This window comes from Grus americana, chromosome 19 (genome assembly GCF_028858705.1).
Source record: "Grus americana isolate bGruAme1 chromosome 19, bGruAme1.mat, whole genome shotgun sequence".
Taxonomy (NCBI): Eukaryota; Metazoa; Chordata; class Aves; order Gruiformes; family Gruidae; genus Grus; species Grus americana.
Window position 1 is genome coordinate 4,220,566 of NC_072870.1, and position 12,746 is coordinate 4,233,311.

Genomic DNA, 12,746 nt, shown 5'->3' on the forward strand with positions numbered 1-12,746 from the left:
TGACTTGCAGACCGTAACTCACAGAGGTTATTGTTAAATAAGTAGGCCTGATATTTGAGTAATTTGGGGAGTTTTGTAATCTGAAATAGATCCTAGCTTGTTGAGTTGTTGTTATTGTTTCTGCATTATATGTCAAGAGACTTCTTTAAAATAAAATGTTACTTTCTTGGCACGTATGGTTAGAAAAGACTATGCTATCTCTGACTGCATTTCTGAAAAGACTGGCATAATTTGTGGTGGTGCAGAAATACTAGCAAACAGAATACCTTGTGGCTAGTAAATAATTATCCAGGATGGTGGGGCAGGTTTTTGTTTCATTTTGTTTTCTTACAGTGCTCTGCTGTGGCAAATCTTGTTGCTCCTGGCTCTTCAACTGGGTAGTTACAGGCAGCTGCTATTCTAGGATTTGTAACAACTCTTTTGTTGCTCAGACTTTCTGCATATCTTAGAGCAGAGTAAGCGGGCATATTACTTCTTGTTTAACTGTAAATATCAGAGATTGTGATAGACATTGTTGCTCAGTTGATATGGTGGGGTTTTGTCAGCAGCTAGACTAAGGCAACATTTTTTTTTGCTTTGGGTTTTTTTTTTTTAAACCTTTTTTTTTTTTCAAGGTTTTCTGGAAAATCTAAAATAGCTTTTCAGCAGATGAGATACTTTATAGTGTTCTACTTGTAGTGTTTGTTAATGGAAGTTGTTGAAGGGTCCTTTTTTTTTTTTTTTCAAGGTTTTCTGGAAAATCTAAAATAGCTTTTCAGCAGATGAGATACTTTATAGTGTTCTACTTGTAGTGTTTGTTAATGGAAGTTGTTGAAGGGTCCATCTTGCATGCTATGCATAATGGCAGATTTTATCAAAAGGAAATGGATGCTGTTGCAGCTTAATGCCATTCAGAATTTAAACAGAATGATATCAAATCCAGAGAATTGAATGAAATTTGCATTGAATTAATTTGCATTGAATCATACTTCGTTTCCTGCTTGTTTTTTCTTACTGTTTTTTTGGTTTCTTTTATTTTACTCTGTTTGTCCACTAGGAGACTCAGTGAATGCAAAACCAGTAGATTTCTTGATAGCTACTAACCAATAAATAACCATTTCAGTCCTTTCCACAGCAGTCGGTGAAATAAAATGGAACTAGCTTATAGCATGTTGGATTGCTGCTTTTAGTAGTCGATGGTAATTACCAACAGCTTAAATAAAGTTTTAGTGATAAATACATCTAAGTTATTTACAAGTCTTCCCTGACAGATAATTAATCATAGTTTTGCAGGCAGAATAGTTTTGAACAGTTTGCTCAGCTGAGATTGTGGTGGCTCCTACTATATCTCTAACTTGGTTTAATGGAGACTGACAGCTTCCCACTGACAAGAAGAGCTTTCCCAAGTGACTTGAGCAAACCTTAATGTAACAGGATGACTTGACTATGGGATGTGTGACTGGTGCCATAATAGTGAACCCTGGTCTTTTCTCTGATCACTGTCTTTGTTTCTCCTTCAGCTTCTGCAGAGCCTGTGGAGACATCCCGCTGGACAGAAGAAGAAATGGAAGTTGCTAAGAAAGGTAAACTTTGTAAAGCTTTTGACTTGCTTCTGAATACTTGTATTTACAAAATTATAATAATTTACTGAATTACTGAATATGAGTGCTGTGATTTTTTGCAACACTACACTGAATGAAAAATTTCAAATTTGCTGTTGGTTTTTTTTCTGAAAAGAAAAAAGGCAAACATCTTCAACAGACAAAAATCACTTTTTTGACTTTTTTCGTATGGGCTGCTTAGAACTGTTTGATGTTGTACTTGGTCCATGGAAGTCTGTATGTCATATGTAAATTTTTAAAGTAATGTGTTTATAAGTTATAAGAATTCCTTTTGTATAAAACATTATTTTCATAGAAAAGGTGTTGTAGTTTCTAACTTGTGTATTCATCTGGCAGATACTGTTGCCTGTAAATTTTATGCATAAAAACAATATTTTAGCAGAGGTGTTACATATTAACAACAGCAGAGAGTCAAGTTTGAAGGCTTCATAAGTAGACATTGAAGTTGACACAGGGGGTTTTTTGCCCCTTAAGTAGTTCTCAAATACATTGTCATGGTGAGAGTTCTCCTAAGGACAGCAGTACTTCTGTATCTTACCTTCCCATAGACATTGTTGTTCCATTTATTTGGGTTTGGATAGCTGAATTATTTATCATAGTAAATATTGGTTCTTACATGTTTGAACAGGCCTAGTGGAACATGGACGAAACTGGGCAGCAATTGCCAAAATGGTTGGGACAAAAAGCGAAGCTCAGTGTAAGAACTTCTACTTCAACTATAAAAGGAGACACAATCTGGACAGCCTCCTCCAACAGCACAAACAGAAGGTAAGTGCAGTGGGCATCGAACATTTTGCAGGGGAAAACTTGGCATCTTTCTGAAGTCATTCATCACGCTTCACTAAGACTGTTTTGCAATCACCACTTGTTTCTTTTTGTACTCGTGTTCTGATATAAATCTCCTAGAAAAGGCAGCTGATGCTCACTGACCTGTGATACTAATCAGTTCTTGCTTTAAAATGCAATGGAAAAAATTCTATCAGATAGAACACTGAAGCCTGAAGAATTCTTTAGTGCTCTAAAACCCACATTCCTTATTAGTACACCAACAACTATAGAAGTTCAGGTCGTCGCTGTAGAACAGTTACCTTGAAGCACAATAAGCACTAACCTTGCAAAACTGAGCAAGAGAATTGGTAGAATACCAGGAACTGAAAGTTTTGGGGCATCTAAAGTAGAATCCTGAGTGTGGGAATCCTCTGAACTGCGGTGTTATCCCAGTGTTCTCTCACTGAAGTGAAGAGCATTAGCGTTTACGTTTGCTGCAGTAGTTGTGTTGTAAATCTTGAGACAGTGGTTTGTTCCCAAACTTATTTTTGCCAGGAGCAGCAAAAGCTGGCCTGAATTTGGAAGAGCGTGCCCTTGTGAATGAGTCTGTGCTAAACAGAGAATCTCTCTCTTTCATTTCAACCTCAGATTGATAAATGACAATGCATGTAAAAAGAAATAATACTTGCAAATTTTCAGTACAATGTAAATGCCATGTCTTTATCAGTCTTCACGAAGGCCCCGTGAGGAGCGAGATGTATCACAGTGTGAGAGTGTAGCTTCAACTGTATCAGCTCAGGAGGATGAAGATATTGAAGCATCTAACGAGGAAGAGAATCCAGAAGACAGTGAAGGTAACTTTTCTGGGAAGGAAACTTGTGTATGCACAGGAGGGGATGTATGGTTGGTGCCAATTATATGTTCAGAAAGCTGTGTTCCACTTCATAATGTACTGCTCAAATACTGTTTCAGTTAGATTTTAGCAATTGAAACTCACTTCACTAGTTGTTTCTTGACGAGAAAAAGCATTTTTAGTATTGAGCAGTCTTAAGATGTTATTGCTTAGTATTTTGAGATGTTTTGACTGTGCTATCTTGTAGAGGATAAACTGACAGCACCTGGTCAAAAAATTGTGTGTGTTGAAACAAGTTGAATCAAAGATATGTAACCTTTTCTAGTTGATAGACTCAGTAAAGCTTCAGACAAGCAAATTTAAGTATTAGATTTTTTTTAAAATGTGTTGATTGCAACTGCTAATAATTAGAGGCACTCAACATCAGTCAGTCTTGGCCAGTCTTTTGTGAAGCTGTGAGCAATAGAATTCATAAACGATGAATCAGACAATATGGCTAAGTGTTGGGGATTAGGGGTTTTGGTTGGGTTTTGTTTTGGTTTTGTTTTAAGCTGCAACATGTGTGTGTAATTCAGCAAATTGCCCGCTTCTATAATAAGTCAAAATTAATTAGTTGTTTTACAGATGGGTAGTTTAAAATTGATGGATCCTTATTGCATCCATTCGTTTAACAAACATTCTTAAAATATTTATTTACTTCTAAGGAATGAAGATTCTTATCAGAAGACTTGAATATAACATCTATGTTCTAGATGTTGCCATAGTTTTTCATAAATGTTTTTATTTATCTAGAAGCTATTTATAACATACTGGAGTTCACGAACTAGGCTAAAAAGAGGAGGAAGGTTCTTTATTGCAAGAGTCAATACCTTTTAATTGGAACCCAGTTGTTGATGCTGTTTACACCTTTCTGAGAGCAAAGACGACATTTTCAAGAAAATAACAGTGATTCACAAAGGAAGTAAACTAGACCTGTTAACTTACAGCAAGAATTGCAAGTCAACATGTTTATAAAATGTGACTGATTTTCATGTAAAATCAGTGTTTTGCCACTTCTGCCAGTGATGCCTCTAAAACATGTTAATTTAAGTCATTAAAGCTGTGCCTTTGGTACTGTGAATGTTGACTCTAATCCTGTAATAAAGCTGCATCGTATATGGAAGTACCAAGTCTCTGACAAATGCACAAGAGTTTACTTGGCTGGCGCTCTCTAAGATAAGAGCTAGCTAAGTATTCTTATTTCTGTAATTCCAGTCTCCCTCCTTAACCTGTATCTGTTGATTTTTGGTTAGTCTCCCTTTGTGAGTCAATTCCTCAGGGCAATTGTCTTGTGTTTTGGGACAGCAGACATATATCTGATTATTCTAAAGGACCAGTTAATCGAAGCCTAGTTAGATTTCATTAATGTTGAACGTTTATGCTAAAACTCTTCCCCCCCACCCCCCTACCCCCAGGTGCTGAAAATAGTTCTGATACAGAAAGTGCTCCATCTCCAACTCCAGCAGAACCTGCTAAACCAAGTGAAGAAACTCCATCTGAGACTGCTGCTTCAAAAGTGACCACTGAGGCAACAGCAGAACAAGAATCTACCGTTAAACCTGCAACCAGCACGTCTCCCTCCTTAACATCCCAAAGTGTATCAACAGCTGAAAGTCAGAACCCTGAGCCACAGGTTAAGGAAGAAATAAATAATGAGGCAGAAGAGCCTATGGAGGTTGACAGTAGAAGCCATCCAGTTGAAGCTAAGCCTGTGATTACTCTTCCAGTGCATACCAAAGTAGAACCTGTAGAGACTGAAATGAGGCTACCAGAGAATATTCAAGTGAAAATAGAGAGTGATACCAAAGAGAGAGATATGGAGAAACCCAAGGAAAAGTCAGAACCAGAAGAAATGGATTACAGTCTGTCACAACAAGTTAATACAGCAAGACAAGAATCGCATTCAGATAATGATTCGAGTGCCACCTGTAGTGCTGATGAGGAAGTTGATGGAGAACCTGACAGACAAGGGTGAGTTTAATTGTTTAGCATTCAAATACTACCATCTTTAAGAAGCTGCTTAAAAAGTGATTTTACTTAACAGTGATCCAAAACCTGTCATCGGTAGCGACATTTTTGTTATGAGTTCCTACTAGGGAAAGAATTTCTGAAGAGTCTTCTAGAAGTGCAACAGAGGGAATGGCGATTTAAAATTTTGATGAAAAGCCAAAAGAAGGGTCTTCTAAGGCAGGGTAAGGCAAAATTCCATGGTGATAAACTAACTAGGTAGGTAGCAAACTGGCACAACTACCTGCAAAGCTAGAGAATGAGGGAAATCAAGCTATTTGGGATCTGTTCAGAGAATGGGAATTGTGTTAAACAATTATCTGGAAAGGACAGCAGCTTACTGAAACAATGAAAATTTGCCAAAGCGAGAAAAGAGATTCAGGATGCTCCTGGCATGAGTTTCCATGGTGAGTAGCTCTGTGGTACTTCTGGTGGGGAGAGGAAGATCTTGCTGCTGCAGGACTTTCTGATACACAGCTATTTAAAAATCAGTGTGTATCTAACTAAAACTAAAAAAAGTTAAGTAATGTGGGGAATTTTCCAAATGCCCTCATCTATCCACTAAGAAACTCAGCAGTGATTGTGTAACTGGATCTGTACTGAAGTTCTTTAGTTTGGTTAGTTTGTTGCTTTTACACAATATTTATGAATGAATCTACACATTCAGAAGTAGACTTGAAATTTTTTTTATTTTGTGATTGGTTAGTGTGGGATAGTACATGGGCTTTCCATTCCCTTTGGTGAAAAACTGTTTGAATGTAGAGCCAAAAATTTGGAGATGGAGTTGTTCTAATTGATTCTTACTCTCTCAAACTCAGTTTAGTAGAATGTATCCAAACCTCTTTGAATTTGACAGCCTGAATATATCTTTTAGTAGGAGATTAAACTTACTTTTAAAAAAAAAAATCTAGGGGCATAAAACACTGATATTTTAGATACCTTTTAACATTTCGTGTTTATTTGCTTGTATAACCTCTAAAGTCCCATAGCCAGTTATGGTCATTGAACCATGTTATATCAATCAGTAGAACTGAGTCTCTTCAAGGCTATATTATTAATAGAGTAGTGGAAGTATTTCTTACTCTTACTGGTCAGCATCCATAAATTAATGGGCAAGCATCCTGAGAAATGCATGACAGCTTTCTCCAAAGCATACAATGTCTTCATGCAAATGCTGCTTCCTGGCAACTTGGACAAGGCTGCACGTCTTTGGAACCATTATATCTTTGGGAGATGTCTGACACCACTGATGATGTTTGAAGTCCTTTTAGTATTCTGCTGGTGTAATTCCTTGTAACCATAGCATAGCATCAGACCCAATGCCCCCTCCTTCCCAGTGGTCTTAATATACATGCAGTACCAAGGATAGATGTTAAATGTCAAAAGTATCCAGTATCATTGTCCTGCGTGTGCTCTCTGGAAGAGCACAGTCGATGGTGTTACTGCGCTTTCTTGCCTCTTCAGCCATCATCTTTGCACTTCACAAATATCTTAGTTCTCCATGGGACAGTAGTTTATTTTATGCTACTGTTTATTTATTTTCTGTGGACTAAATAGTGTTTATATACAGCAGCATCTGTTGCCTATTCTACCAGATGTGCTGTGGGACAAAACACAACATGATTCTGATTTTTTTTTTTTTTTAGCTATTTGTTCAGTGTGTTAAATGTGGTGGTTTTTTTGAAGTTGAGAGGCAAACTTTTGCCTGTAAGTTTTTTTGAGATGTTTACTCTTTGTCCTTTTGGTGATATTTTCCCTTCCTTCTATCTCTCTTTCCAGTATCTTCAGCAGGGAGTCAAAGCCCTCACTGTTAAATCCCACTGGGTCAATACTGGTATCATCCACAATAAAGCAAGGACAGATGGACCTGCAACAACTTCACCACCGAGCTGCTGTCATACCACCTATGGTATGGAGTGACGTTTGAAGGAGTATCTGTTGTTCCTAAAGCTAGTCACAACACTGAAATGACAAAAAATTGTGAAATAAATGAAGAAATATATCGTTTGCTTTGTTATCATACTTTTGAGGGGGAAAGTAAGTTAAGTACAAATAAATACACAAGTAATAGCTTAAAACCAGGTGTGGACCATTTGAAACACTCATGCATAGACTACAGCCGCTGCAGTGGAGGCGGTGAGCAAGATAGTTACTTCAGTAAGTACCTGTATTAATGTACCTGATGTTAATACCTTCTCCTCCTTGTAGGTTTCTTGCAGTCCCTGTACTGTTCCTGTTGGAGCACCAGTGAGCGGTTATGCACTGTATCAACGGCACATTAAAGCAATGCATGAGTCAGCGCTGCTGGAGGAGCAACGCCAGAGGCAAGAGCAGCTGGATATGGAGTATCGAAGTGCTGTAAGCCCTTGTGGCACTTCCAAGAGCCCTAATGTTGAATGGGAAGGTAGGCGTTTTGACATCTGTCATGGAAATAACCCCGCATTTTATGTCCACCTGTTATGCTGCTGCCTCATTTCAGAGTGAAAGTTTAGTGTACCACTAATTATTGCTTTCCGATGGCACTTGATTGAAGGAACCTGTCTACCATACAGATTTTGCTGCAGTTGGGAGAACTACCTTGTAGCCCTCTTAGATAAGTCATAAAAACGGGCTCCATTTGGATGAAATTCAAAAATGAATTGTTCCTACAGAGAGAGATTCAGAAAGATTAGGTGTGCAGGTGAGAGTTCCCAGATATCTGCATGTTCTGGGGGAGCCCTTTTCAGAAGCTTATTGTAAAGGTGAGAGAGAATTGTAGAGGAGTATGAGCACAATTAAGAGGAATGTCCATGTATATACTCCAGTGCAGTAAAACACTGAGCCCTGGAGTAGGGCACAAAGGTGTGGTAGAACTGTCATGCTTTAGCCTGTCTGTCTGCAGAAGGGCTGTGGTGAAAGGTTCTTTCTCTTGGGAATCTGATGGTTGGTTACTTTTGTATATGTAGAGGATACTTGGAGGAAGGATTTGAACTGAACTCTGGGATCTGGACCTGTGTTTTCCTGAATGTGGCTCTTAGTGTGACCTTGAGTACAGAACAAGGCTACAGCTGCTCACAGAACCTGTCAGGGTGACTAAATAAGGGCATGTCTGTGACCGTTGCTGGTTACAGGAAAGTGATTCAGATGGAGAGTGTGTATGTTACATCATCCAGATTGCTGTGTAAGAGCCAAAGGATGCATTTATTAGCTTTCATTAGACACTCAAAATATGCTTTCTCTCTGTGTATATTGGCTATATTTTCATTCTTTGAACTGAAATTATTTTAATTCTACCACCAGCTTGCAAATTAAAAGTAGAAGATTGCCTTTTCTTTTTTCCCCTGTGTGCAAGAAAAGCATATCCTACAGGAGGCCCAGTTCTGTACTAATTGTGTAACTTTTACCTCAGCTTTCTTTACTAGAAAGGGAATAGGGCCACAAACCGTACAATGTAACGGGAAAATAAGCCGAGTGAGATTAATGTGCTCAATGTTACAATGTTAGAGATATCATCACAAATGCATAATTCTGCATTCTCAGATTTTATATCCTTGTGCATTGTTTCTGTTGTCTCCGCAGTATTAGCAACACAAACTATCATGTTCTTTGAAACTCACGTATTCTGTATTTAACATGCATAACAATTTTAAATTATGTTATGGAAAGGCTTCATCTTAATTACTTTTACCGAAGTAAAATGAAAAAAATGAAACCATTTTTTTGCCTGTTAAAATAGTGAGAAGCAAGCTTGTAGATTTGGAGGAGAGGGTAAGATTGTGGTTTCTGGAAGTTGCTTCTTTAGGTGGAAAGTCTGGAGTTGCTTAAAAGTGCCATTTAACTAAAATACTACCTGAATAACTCTTGGCATTGGCAGTACAGTATTATGAAGTGTGGGAAACTTCTAGGGTGAAGTGTCTGCCAGTAAAAATCAAGGTGGTTATTGAGGCAGACAGGGAGGGAGGGATAACATAGAATCGTTTAGGGTGGAAAAGACCTTTAAGATTGTCAAGTCAAACTGTTCCAAGTCCAAACTGCTCAAGTCCAACTAACATGGTTAATGTAAATGGATTCTACAAGCCTGGACATCTTAATCTGAATACTAGAAGGGGCTGAGAAGTCATCAGATCATTACAACAGCTACTTCCTAAGGTGTACTGTGCACATGAAGCTTGTCCATCAACTGCTGTGTGGTTGACAGGCTCTTTAAAAGGTAAACAGGCTGTTCAAAAGCCTTGCATTGCATACATCAGAACAATGTGTTGTGGGACATCTTGTCAAAATAAGGGTCTGTTGTTGAATTGGCTTGTGACAACCTATACAATACTTTACCATGAAATAAAACAGTAAAGATCCTTTAGAAAGCTATTATGGAATGACTCGTGCCATCTTTGACTACGGAGGTTAAAAGTATAATTTCACAGCTGCAGTAGACTTGTTCTGGCTCGTAATTTTGAATACTTAAATTGTCTAATACCAAGGAAAAGTGAAGTTCTAGTACTGGATTTTTAATTTTCTAAATTCAGTAAAAATATATTTTCCCTTTTAACACCATTGATGGGCAGTACTGGTATTTGAAATTTGATTTGTAACTTCACTGGGCAAGCAAACAAGGGAGGCTTTTTGTCTGGTGGGACTGGCGTGTAAGTATGGCTGAACTTGCGTGTAAGCCTGGCTGAGGCATAGGATTGGGAAAGGAATCTTATTTAAATGAAGTATTTTTCAACACTAGACCTAAAGGATCCAGATATTGTTTTTCACATATAGAAAGTATGAGAAAGTTTTGGGGGGTTTTTTTTGATATACAAGTATAGCCATAAGAACATATTAAATTAAGCTGTACCTTAATATTACTTTTTAATTGAAACATTTGTACCTGATGAATACATCTGACACTGGAGTAGGCCCTTCGTTAAAATTGTGCTTTAAACTGATTTTTTTTTACTTTAATTTCTAATCCAGGGTTCTTTTCTTTCTGATAACTTTAACCTTCACAGGAAAACCGGTGGCCTATATGCCTTATGCTGAGGTCAAGCGAGCAATAGAACAGGAAGCACAAGTGCAAAATACAACAACAAGGTCAGCATCACCATACAGGTTATCTCCACGAGAAATCAATAAAGCCTCTCCCCAGCCTGATATGAATGCGGCTCGCTATAGTGTCCCACCAGGTAAATATTTTGTCATGTATCATAGCGATATGTCGTCTTCCATTGGAAGCTGGACTTACGTGACTTGATGTAGTAACAAATTATTCTCTAAACACTTTGTGTATTAACGAAAGAAGAAAATAGATTGTTTTCTCTGTGTGCATGTAAATAGGTGCTTGGTATTTTTCTAGCTCCAGTGAGGTTGTATTTGTGTTCTTTATTGCCACATCAGCTGCGTAACTCGTATTTTATAAAACAGTGAAATAACTGACAAATCTTAATTCTGAAACTTGGATTATTGCTTTTCCCTTCAGAGTATAATGTCATGCTAAGAAAAGACAAAATCAGGGAAGCTTAGATTATACTTGACTCATTTGCATTCCATTTAAAGAATAAGAACTTTAAAAACAGGAAAAAACAAAAAACTTGAATGTACCCTGGGCTGTTATTTGTAAAAGCTTAGAATTGCAGACACTGAAAAGTACAGTGCAGCTTTTACTGTTTCTTTTCGAACTTTGATGCGAGGTTACATATTCTCCATTCAGTGTCTGTGTATAACATACACTTAGACATAGTGAATTTCAGCGTTGTAAATACAGCTAGATAGCTTTTGGGTATTGTGAGGCAATTCCCATCAGAAATTGTCAGATGAACTGTGCTATTTCTGTTCTTATCTCGCTAATAACTATTAGAGCTGAAACGGCCTGTAATGCTTAATGTACAATTTTCCCCTTAAGTTCTCCAGCCAGCACCTCACCAAGTAATAACCAATATACCTGAAGGAGTCCGCCTTCCAACAACCAGACCCACCAGACCACCACCACCACTCATTCCATCCTCCAAAACAAGCGTGCCATCAGAAAAACCTTCCTTCATCATGGGAGGCTCAATCTCACAAGTAAGAGAATTACTATTTGAAAATCTGTGTTTACATCAATTTTTTTTACCCTTTCACCAACCTTCAACATCTTGTATTTGGTTATGTGTACACAGCATTAACACTTAAGACCTATACATGTCACCTCTCAAAGTCCAGGAATTACTGGTGCCTTATAAAATAGAACATGTTGCAGTTATTTACATTTAGTAGCATGTTGAGGATGTCCAGTTCAGGTGAGCTGTGTCTCCAAACTAACAGTGACACTCCACTCCTGGTATTCTGCACTTTGGTACTTTGCAGTGATGTACTGTAAGAGAGGATCATAGTACTATTAGCATTCTCTTTTAAACATAGATGTGAATCTTCATTCCAGAAATAAGAATTAACATATAATATATTTGTTGTTTCAGGGAACACCTGGCACTTACCTAACATCCCATAGTCAAGCTTCCTACACCCAAGAAACTGCAAAGCCATCAGTGGGTTCTATATCTCTTGGGCTGCCAAGGCAGCAGGAGCCAGCCAAATCTGGTAAGAAAAGAAAAGCTGACGTGTGTTTTCTATAGACTACTTAATGACTCATAATTAAAGAAGAAAAAAAAAATTTTTTTTTTCTTTCTCTCTGAATAGCTTCCCTGCCCTATATCAAACAAGAAGAATTCTCTCCCAGAAGTCAGAATTCCCAACCTGAGGGACTCCTAGTCAGGGCACAACATGAAAGTGTGGTTCGAGGTAAAGAAAGTCATACAGATTAAGAAGCTTTGTCAGCCTGAGGAAACTGAGAATTAACTTCCAGAGCTCAAACTGCTGAAGTGTTATTTTTAAGTATTATATGATTAATCTGCTCCCTATTTTCCAAGGCTTGTGTATTTGTAACTACCTCCTCTTGTCTGCATGTCTCATTTAAAAGCATTTGTTTCAAGGCATGCCAGTTTCAAAATTAAGTTGTTCACTAGAGCATATGCAGAGAAATACACATGAAATAGCCAAATACATCAAAAGAAAATAAACTAAATACCATGGATTAATGGTTTCACATGCTGTAAAAGACCTTTAGTCTGTAAAAGACTATGTTAAAAGAAGAAATAGTTTAACTGCCTCAAATGCATGCTGTATTTTATTGTAAACTAACAGTTCTCACTAGAGTTTTTAATAAATAAAGTAGCTACTGCTTTTTTATTCTTTTACTTATCAGGATGTCTTATTATTTCAAATCAGGTACCACAACGATACAGGAGGGAAGTATAACACGAGGAACTCCAACCAATAAAGTTTCGGTTGAGACCATTCCTTCTTTGAGAGGCTCCATAACTCAGGTATTTTTCTCCTTACTGAGGAGGCTGTAGAAAACAGCATATTTAAACTATCACCATGAATGTATTTGCATGTCTGAAAAAGTAAAATAATATCACAGAGTAGGAACTGCCTCGAAAAAAGAAATTTTAATACAATCAGGTGGTCACATCCCACTG

At 37.7% G+C, this 12,746-nt stretch overlaps 1 protein-coding gene across 5 annotated transcripts in view; it reads left to right on the top strand.

Moving 5' to 3' along the window:
* Positions 1-12,746, top strand: part of NCOR1 (nuclear receptor corepressor 1) — a 74,121-nt gene that overhangs the window by 43,274 nt on the left and 18,101 nt on the right. For all 5 annotated transcript variants that reach the window (XM_054847863.1, XM_054847864.1, XM_054847866.1 and 2 more), the window contains 11 exons: positions 1,500-1,562; positions 2,230-2,369; positions 3,097-3,223; positions 4,677-5,232; positions 7,048-7,177; positions 7,477-7,672; positions 10,242-10,415; positions 11,132-11,292; positions 11,685-11,805; positions 11,905-12,006; positions 12,493-12,590. In XM_054847863.1, coding sequence (XP_054703838.1) covers positions 1,500-1,562; positions 2,230-2,369; positions 3,097-3,223; positions 4,677-5,232; positions 7,048-7,177; positions 7,477-7,672; positions 10,242-10,415; positions 11,132-11,292; positions 11,685-11,805; positions 11,905-12,006; positions 12,493-12,590 — 1,868 coding nt within the window. The remainder of the gene's footprint in view (positions 1-1,499; positions 1,563-2,229; positions 2,370-3,096; positions 3,224-4,676; positions 5,233-7,047; positions 7,178-7,476; positions 7,673-10,241; positions 10,416-11,131; positions 11,293-11,684; positions 11,806-11,904; positions 12,007-12,492; positions 12,591-12,746) is intronic.